The 10,000-nt window shown below is 48.8% G+C and overlaps 1 protein-coding gene across 2 annotated transcripts in view; it reads right to left on the bottom strand.

Annotated features, from left to right (window-relative positions):
- The window catches only part of slc2a12 (solute carrier family 2 member 12), a 45,137-nt gene that overhangs the window by 28,093 nt on the left and 7,044 nt on the right, over window positions 1-10,000 (bottom strand). For both annotated transcript variants that reach the window (XM_055885620.1, XM_055885619.1), the window contains exon 3: window positions 120-1,418. In XM_055885620.1, coding sequence (XP_055741595.1) covers window positions 120-1,418 — 1,299 coding nt within the window. The remainder of the gene's footprint in view (window positions 1-119; window positions 1,419-10,000) is intronic.

Genomic DNA, 10,000 nt, shown 5'->3' on the forward strand with positions numbered 1-10,000 from the left:
GCGTGTGTGCGTGCGTGCGTGTGTGTGTGTTCTTACTTGGTGTGTGTGTGTGTGTGTGTGTGTGTGCGTGTGTGTGTGTGTGTGTGTGTGTGTGTGTGTGCGTGTGTGTGTGTTCTTACTTGGTCCGAGGCTGAAGGAGAAAGCAGCTACATACACCAGGAGGCTGACAAGTGAGATCCACTTCACGTGACCCTGACCGCTAACCCCTGACCCCATCCCAGCATCCTCTCTCTTAGTCCCCAGAGCCTCCGCAGAGTCACTGCCATTCCATTGGCTCTCACCAGGAGGGGGCGTGATTAATTTAAAAGAGCTATAGTTCAATCCGAAGGAAGGAGTGTTTAAGTCCTGCCCCTGGTAGGTGTGGTTCAGCCCCACAGGGCTCTGGCATAGGCTGGTGAGATGGGTGTGGCTCTGCAAGGTCACCGCCCCCAGTGTCACCAGCGACATCCCCATGGCGACCGCACCGACACACAGGAAGCTCTTGGGCCCGACCCTGTCGACCAATAGGACGGCAGGAACCGTCCCCACCACTTTCACTACGCCGAAGCCCGTAGAGGCCAGGTTGGCGGCGGCGTCGCTATGGAAACCCACGCTGCGTAGTAGCGGCGAGGCGTAAGAGAGGAGGTTGGGCTGACCCGTAGTCTGCTGCAGGAACACTAGAGCCACGCCCGTTAGCAACCGCCGGCGCAGGTTAGCCTTGTCGCTGAACAGCTCTCGGAAACCATGCTCCGCTTCCTCCTTAAGCCCCGCCTGGATGCCCCGTAGCTCCTCCTCCACGGTCTCCCTGCTGGCCACGCCCCTCAGACGGACCAGCACCTCCTTGGCCCGCTCCGAGTCGCCCCTGGCGACTAGGAAGCGCGGGCTGGGTGGGAGGAGGACGAGGGCAGCGGCCTGTAGAACGGCTGGCGGGAGGACAAGTCCGAAGGTGTATCTCCACCCATTAGGCAGCGCAGAGAATGCGTAGCTACACCCGAAACCTAGCAATACCCCGACAACCACCATCAGCTCGTACAGCGTCACTAACAACCCGCGACGCTCCCGTGGCGCAATCTCCGCTATGTACATGCACGCCGCCGTACCCGACAACGCTGTGCCCATGCCGACCACGGCGCGGCCGAGCGACAGCGTGGTGAGCGAGGCCGGGAGCAGTAGTAGCAAGGTGCCCCCAGCCACCAGGCCTCCGGACAGAAGCATGGACCAGCGGCGTCCGTAGCGGTCCAGGCCCCAGCCTCCAGCAATGGAGATCACCAGACAGCCCAGCAGCAGAGACCCCACCAGGAGCTCCTGTTCCCGGCATGACAGAGAGAGGATACCCCTTAGCTGGAGCAGGACCCCGGAGGTCAGGCCTAATTCATAACCCAACATCAAGCCACTGAGAGATGCAGCAGTCGCTGCTAGAACAACCAGCCAGGTACAACCTGGAGGGAGGGGGGGGGGGGGAGAAAGGAGAAATTAAACAATATTTCATTAAAGAGCAAAAAACATGAAAAAGAAAATCCTTCAGCAGTCACTATTATTGGGTATAAACATTCCGTTGTGTATCAAAACATCACGTCATTCATTTATACGGTTTATTTAGCCAGGAGAGTCCACTGAGACATGTAAACTCAGCAAAAAAAAGAAACGCCCCTTTAACACGACCCTGTCTTTCAAAGATAATTCGTAAAAATCCAAATAACTTCACAGATCTTCATTGTAAAGGGTTTAAACACAATTAATGAACATGCACCTGTGGAACGATCGTTAAGACACTAACAGCTTACTGACGGAATGGCAATTAAGGTCACAGTTATGAAAACTTAGGACACTAAAGAGGCCTTTCTACTGACTCGGAAAAACATCCAAAGAAAGATGCCCAGAGCATGAGGACTGCAAATGTGGCCAGGGCAATAAATTGCAATGTCCGTACTGTGAGACGCCTAAGACAGCGCTACAGGGAGACAGGACGGACAGCTGATCGTCCTCGCAGTGGCAAACCACATGTAACAACATCACACCTGCGGGACAGGTACAGGATGGCAACAACAACTGCCTGAGTTACACCAGGAACACACAATCCCTCCATCAGTGCTCAGACTGTCCGCAATAGGCTGAGAGAGGCTGGACTGAGGGCTTGTAGGCCTGTTGTAAGGCAGGTCCTCACCAGACATCACCGGCAACAAAGTCGCCTATGGGCACATACCCACCGTCACTGGACCAGACAGGACTGGTAAAAAGTGCTCTTCACTAATGAGTCGCGGTTTTGTCTCACCAGGGGTGATGGTCGGATTTGAGTTTATCGTCAAAGGAATGAGCATTACACAGAGGCCTGTACTCTGGAGTGGGATCGATTTGGAGGTGGAAGGTCCGTCATGGTCTGGGGTGGTGTGTCACAGCATCATCAGACTGAGCTTGGTGTCATTGCAGGCAATCTCAACGCTGTGCGTTACAGGGAAGACATCCTCCTCCCTCATGTGGTACCCTTCCTGCAGGCTCATCCTGACATGACCCTCCAGCATGACAATGCCACCAGCCATAATGCTCGTTCTGTGTGATTTCCTGCAAGACAGGAATGTCAGTGTTCTGCCATGGCCAGCGAAGAGCCCGGATCTCAATCCCATTGAGCACGTCTGGGACCTGTTGGATCGGAGGGTGAGGGCTAGGGCCAATCCCCCCAGAAATGTTTGGGAGCTTGCAGGTGCCTTGGTGGAAGAGTGGGGTAACATCTCACAGCAAGAACTTGCAAATCTGGTGCAGTCTATGAGGAGGAGATGCACTGCAGTACTTAATGCAGCTGGTGGCCACACCAGATACTGACTGTTACTTTTGATTTTGACCCCCCCCCCCCCCCTTTGTTCAGGGACACATTATTAAATTTCTGTTAGTCACGTGTCTGTGGAACTTTTATGTCTCAGTTGTTGAATCTTGTTATGTTCATACAAATATTTACACGTGTTAAGTTTGCTGAAAATAAACGCAGTTAACAGTGAGAGGATGTTTATATGGTTTATTTATCCAGGAGAGTCTGCTGAGACAGGGTTTTTCAAACATTCATATGGACATGCATAGCTCAGGGCTACAACTGAGGACAGGTTTGAAACATCTGGGGGTCCTGAGGAGAGGTTTGAGGTGTCTGGGGGTCCTGAGGAGAGGTTTGAGATGTCTGGGGTCCTGAGGAGAGGTTTGAGATGTCTGGGGGTCCTGAGGAGAGGTTTGAGATGTCTGGGGTCCTGAGGAGAGGTTTGAAACATCTGGGGGTCCTGAGGAGAGGTTTGAGATGTGTGGGGTCCTGAGGAGAGGTTTGAAACATCTGGGGGTCATGAGGAGAGGTTTGAGGTGTCTGGGGGTCCTGAGGAGAGGTTTGACATGTCTGGGGGTCCTGAGGAGAGGTTTGAGGTGTCTTGGGGTCCTGAGGAGAGGTTTGACATGTCTGGGGGTCCTGAGGAGAGGTTTGAGGTGTCTGGGGTCCTGAGGACAGGTTTGAAACATCTGGGGGTCCTGAGGAGAGCTTTGAGGTGTCTGGGGGTCCTGAGGAGAGGTTTGACATGTCTGGGGGTCCTGAGGAGAGGTTTGACATGTCTGGGGATCCCGAGGAGAGGTTTGAGATGTCTGGGGATCCCGAGGAGAGGTTTGAGATGTCTGGGGTCCTGAGGAAAGGTTTGACACGTCTGAAGGTCCTGCAGAGAGGTTTGACATGTCTGGGGGTCCTGATGAGAGGTTTGACATGTCTGGGAGTCCTGAGGAGAGGTTTGACATGTCTGGAGGTCCTGAGGAGAGGTTTGACATGTCTGGGGTCACCGATGACAGGTTTGTCATGTCTGGGGTCACCGATGACAGGTTTGACACATCTGGGGTCACCGAGGAGAGGTTTGACACGTCTGGGGTCACCGAGGAGAGGTTTGACATGTCTGGGGTCACCGAGGACAGGTTTGTCATGTCTGGGGTCACCGAGGACAGGTTTGACACATCTGGGGTCACCGAGGAGAGGTTTGACACGTCTGGGGTCACCGAGGAGAGGTTTGACACGTCTGGGGTCACCGAGGAGAGGTTTGACACGTCTGGGGTCCCGAGGACAGGTTTGTCATATCTGGGGTCACCGAGGACAGGTTTGACACATCTGGGGTCACCGAGGACAGGTTTGACACGTCTGGGGTCACCGAGGACAGGTTTGTCATGTCTGGGGTCACCGAGGACAGGTTTGACATGTCTGGGGTCACCGAGGACAGGTTTGACACGTCTGGGGTCACCGAGGAGAGGTTTGACACGTCTGGGGTCCCCGAGGACAGGTCTGTAATATCTGGGGTTACCGAGGACAGGTTTGACACATCTGGGGTCACCGAGGACAGGTTTGACACGTCTGGGGTCATCGAGGACAGGTTTGTCATGTCTGGGGTCACCGAGGACAGGTTTGACATGTCTGGGGTCACCGAGGGCAGGTTTGATATGTCTGGGGTCACCGAGGACAGGTTTGACATGTCTGGGGTCACCGAGGGCAGGTTTGACATGTCTGGGGTCACCGAGGAGAGGTTTGACACGTCTGGGGTCACCGAGGACAGGTTTGACATGTTTGGGGTCACCGAGGACAGGTTTGACATGTCTGGGTTCACCGAGGAGAGGTTTGACACGTCTGGGGTCACCGAGGAGAGGTTTGACATGTCTGGGGTCACCGAGGACAGGTTTGTCATGTCTGGGGTCACCGAGGGGAGGTTTGACATGTCTGGGGTCACCGAGGACAGGTTTGACATGTCTGGGGTCACCGAGGACAGGTTTGACATGTCTGGGGTCACCGAGGACAGGTTTATCATGTCTGGGGTCACCGAGGACAGGTTTGAGATGTCTGGGGTCACCGAGGAGAGGTTTGACACGTCTGGGGTCCCCGAGGAGAGGTTTGTCATATCTGGGGTCACCGAGGACAGGTTTGACATGTCTGGGGTCACCGAGGGCAGGTTTGATATGTCTGGGGTCACCGAGGGCAGGTTTGACATGTCTGGGGTCACCGAGGGCAGGTTTGACATGTCTGGGGTCACCGAGGAGAGGTTTGACATGTCTGGGGTCACCGAGGACAGGTTTGTCATGTCTGGGGTCACCGAGGGCAGGTTTGACATGTCTGGGGTCACCGAGGACAGGTTTGGCATGTCTGGGGTCACCGAGGACAGGTTTGACATGTCTGGGGTCACCGAGGACAGCTTTATCATGTCTGGGGTCACCGAGGACAGGTTTGAGATGTCTGGGGTCACCGAGGAGAGGTTTGACACGTCTGGGGTCCCCAAGGAGAGGTTTGTCATATCTGGGGTCACCGAGGACAGGTTTGACACGTCTGGGGTCACCGAGGACAGGTTTGACACGGTTGGGGTCACCGAGGACAGGTTTGACATGTCTGGGGTCACCGAGGGCAGGTTTGACACGTCTGGGGTCACCGAGGACAGGTTTGTCACGTCTGGGGTCACCGAGGACAGGTTTATCACATCTGGGGTCACCGAGGACAGGTTTGACACGGCTTGGAAAAGGGTATTCTGGTACATTCCTTTTCATGTGTTAATTCATGTTAAAATTCCCCTCCCCAAATTCCTGGACTAAAGCCGTCTTACCGACACAGTAGGGGAAGGTTTAACTGGCCATAAGTACACACACACACAATAGAAGGGTTAACAGGCCATAGGTAAACACACAGACTAATACCACTGTTCCAAGACCTAGCAATTCAGCTCTTCCTGGAAGTGGAAATGTTGTGTGTGTGTGTGTGTGTGTGTGTGTGTGTGTGTGTGTGTGTGTGTGTGTGTGTGTGTGTGTGTGTGTGTGTGTGTGTGTGTGTGTGTGTGTGTGTGTGTGTGGTGTGATAGCACTATCACCTGTGCCAGGCAGGGCGAGAGAACACCGGATAACACACTAACTGATACACAACACACACTCCCTGATATGGTTACACACACACACACACACACACACACACACACACACACACACACACACACACACACACACACACACACACACACACACACACACACACACACACACACACACACACACACACACACACTGTGATGTTCGTTATTGTCACACCCTGGCCTTAGTTATCTTTGTTTTCATTATTATTTTAGTTAGGTCAGGGTGTGACATGGGGAAGTTTGTATGTTTTTTGTATTGTCTAGGGTGTTGTATGGTTTAGGGGGTTAAAGTAGATGGGTTAGTGTTCAGTGTAGGTGTCTAGGAAAGTCTATGGTTGCCTGAATTGGTTCTCAATCAGAGACAGCTGGTTATTGTTGTCTCTGATTGGGAGCCATATTTAAGGCAGCCATAGGCTTTAGCTGTTTGTGGGTCATTGTCTATGTCTAGTCTATGTTGCATGTTTGCACTTAGTCATTTATAGCTTCACGGTCGTCATTTTGTTTTGTTTGTTTTGTTTGTTCTTCTTCAAAATAAAGAGAAGATGTATTTTGCACACGCTGTGCCTTGGTCCACTCTTTCTAAAGAAGACGATCGTGACAGTTATAAGGATCGGACCAAGGCGCAGCGTGGTATGCGCACATTCTTATTTATTTAAAGAATGAAACACTGAACAAAACGAACAAAAAACAAAACGTGAAGCTATACAAACGAGTGCTGACAGGCAACTACACATAGACAAGATCCCACAACAGAAAGTGAGAAACAGGGATAGGATCCCCAATCAAAGACAACGATAAACAGCTGTCTCTGATTGGGAACCATATCAGGCCAACATAGAAATACAAAACCCCTAGACCTACAAAAACTCTAGACATACAAAACCCTAGACATACAACACTAGAGTACCCACCCTAGTCACACCCCGACCTAACAAAAATATATAGAAAACAGAGATATCTAAGGTAAGGGCGTGACACACACACTGAGGACGGGTTTGGGAAACTGTTGTTATTACCATAGAAACCACATTGTGATATTTATGTGTATTTATTTTGTTAATCAAACTCCATAGTTTAGCATGGTTTTGTTATACAGTGCCTTCAGAAAGTACTTTACACCCCTTGGATTTTCCCACATTTTGTTGACAAGTGGGATTAAAATAGATTAAATTGTTATTTTTCATCAACAGTTTACACAAAATATTCACACACCTAGGTCAATACATGTTAGAATCACCTTTGGGAGTGATTACAGCTGTGAGTCTTTCTGGGTAAGTCTCTAAGAGTGATTACAGCTGTGAGTCTTTCTGGGTAAGTCTCTAAGAGTGATTACAGCTGTGAGTCTTTCTGGGTAAGTCTCTAAGAGTGATTACAGCCGTGAGTCTTTCTGGGTAAGTCTCTAAGAGTGATTACAGCTGTGAGTCTTTCTGGGTAAGTCTCTAAGAGTGATTACAGCTGTGAGTCTTTCTGGGTAAGTCTCTAAGAGCGATTACAGCTGTGAGTCTTTCTGGGTAAGTCTCTAAGAGCGATTACAGCTGTGAGTCTTTCTGGGTAAGTCTCTAAGAGTGATTACAGCTGTGAGTCTTTCTGGGTAAGTCTCTAAGAGCGATTACAGCTGTGAGTCTTTCTGGGTAAGTCTCTAAGAGCGATTACAGCTGTGAGTCTTTCTGGGTAAGTCTCTAAGAGTGATTACAGCTGTGAGTCTTTCTGGGTAAGTCTCTAACAGTGATTACAGCTGTGAGTCTTTCTGGGTAAGTCTCTAAGAGCGATTACAGCTGTGAGTCTTTCTGGGTAAGTCTCTAAGAGTGATTACAGCTGTGAGTCTTTCTGGGTAAGTCCCTAAGAGCGATTACAGCCGTGAGTCTTTCTGGGTAAGTCTCTAAGAGTGATTACAGCCGTGAGTCTATCTGGGTAAGTCTCTAAGAGCGATTACAGCTGTGAGTCTTTCTGGGTAAGTCTCTAAGAGCGATTACAGCTGTGAGTCTTTCTGGGTAAGTCTCTAAGAGTGATTACAGCTGTGAGTCTTTCTGGGTAAGTCTCTAAGAGTGATAACAGCTGTGAGTCTTTCTGGGTAAGTCTCTAAGAGCGATTACAGCTGTGAGTCTTTCTGGGTAAATCTCTAAGAGTGATTACAGCTGTGAGTCTTTCTGGGTAAGTCTCTAAGAGTGATTACAGCTGTGAGTCTTTCTGGGTAAGTCTCTAAGAGTGATTATAGCTGTGAGTCTTTCTGGGTAAGTCTCTAAGAGTGATTATAGCTGTGAGTCTTTCTGGGTAAGTCTCTAAGAGCTTTGCACACCTGGACTGTACAATATTTGCACATTATAAGTTTTTCAATTCTTCAAGCTCTGCCAAGTTGGTTGTTGATCATTGCTAGACAACCATGTTGAAGTCTTGTCATAGATTTTCAAGATGATTTAAGTCAAAGCTGTAAGCTGCCACTAAGGAATAGTTAATGTTGTCTTGGTAAGCAACTCCAGTGTAGATTTGTCCTTGTGTTTTAGGTTATAGTCCTGCTGAAAGGGGAATTCATCTCCCAGTGTCTGGAGGAAAGCAAACTGAACCAGGTTTTCCTCTAGGGTTTAACCTGTTCTTAGCTCCATTCTATTTCTTTGTATTACTTTAGTGCCTTGTTGCAAACAAAAATATTTTGGAATATATTTATTCTGTACAGGCTTCCTTCTTTTCACTCTGTCATTCAGGTTAGTATTGTGGAGTAACTACAATGTTGTTGATCCATCCTTAGTGTTCTCCTATCACAGCCATTTAAACTCTGTAACTGTTTTAAAGTCACCATTGGCCTCATGGTGAAATACCTGAGAGGTTTCCTTCCTCTCCGGCAACTGAGTTAGGAAGGACGCCTGTATCTTTGTTGTGATTGGGTGTATTGATACACCATCCAAAGTGTAATGAATAACTTCACCATGCTCAAAGGGATATTCAATGTCTGCTTTTTTAATTTATTTAGTATCTACCAGTAGGTGCCCTTCCTTGCGAGACATTGGAAAACCTCCCTGGTCTTTGTGGTTGAATCTGCGTTGTGAAATTCACTTCTCGACTGAGGGACCTTACAGATAATTGTTTGTGTTGGAGTACAGAGACGAGTTAGTCATTCAAAAATCATGTTGAACACGTATTATTGCACACAGAGTGAGTCCAGGCAACTTAATATGTGACCTATTAAGCTTATTTTTTTTCTCCTGAACTTATTAAGGCTTGACATAACAAAGGGGTTGAATACTTACTGACTCAAAACATTTCAGCTTTTTATTTTTTTGTTAATTTGTAGAAATTCATGTAAAAATTTGACATGATGGGGGTGTGGTGTGTAGGCCCGTACCACAACATTCAGCCTGTAACAAACAACAACAACAACATGTGAAAAAATGAACGGGTGTGAATACTTTCTGAAGGTGTCCCAAATGGAACCCTATTCCCTCTATATAGTGCACTACTTTAGACCAGGGCTCTATGGAACCCTATTCCCTATATAGTGCACTACTTTAGACCAGAGCCCTATGGAACCCTATTCCCTCTATATAGTGCACTACTTTAGACCAGGGCTCTATGGAACCCTATTCCCTATATAGTGCACTACTTTAGACCAGAGCCCTATGGAACCCTATTCCCTCTATATAGTGCACTACTTTAGACCAGGGCTCTATGGAACCCTATTCCCTATATAGTGCACTACTTTAGACCAGAGCCCTATGGAACCCTATTCCCTCTATATAGTGCACTACTTTAGACCAGGGCTCTATGGAACCCTATTCCCTATATAGTGCACTACTTTAGACCAGGGCTCTATGGAACCCTATTCCCTATATAGTGCACTACTTTAGACCAGGGCTCTATGGCACCCTATTCCCTATTTATAGTGCACTACTTTAGACCAGGGCTCTATGGCACCCTATTCCCTATTTATAGTGCACTACTTTAACCGTGTGTCAAATCAAATCAAATGTTATTTGTCACATGTGCTGAATACAACAGGTGTAGTAGACCTCACAGTGAAATGCTGAATACAACAGGTGTAGTAGACCTCACAGTGAAATGCTGAATACAACAGGTGTAGTAGACCTTACAGTGAAATGCTGAATACAACAGGTGTAGTAGACCTTACAGTGAAATGCTGA

This window comes from Salvelinus fontinalis, chromosome 27 (assembly GCF_029448725.1).
Source record: "Salvelinus fontinalis isolate EN_2023a chromosome 27, ASM2944872v1, whole genome shotgun sequence".
NCBI lineage: Eukaryota > Metazoa > Chordata > Actinopteri > Salmoniformes > Salmonidae > Salvelinus > Salvelinus fontinalis.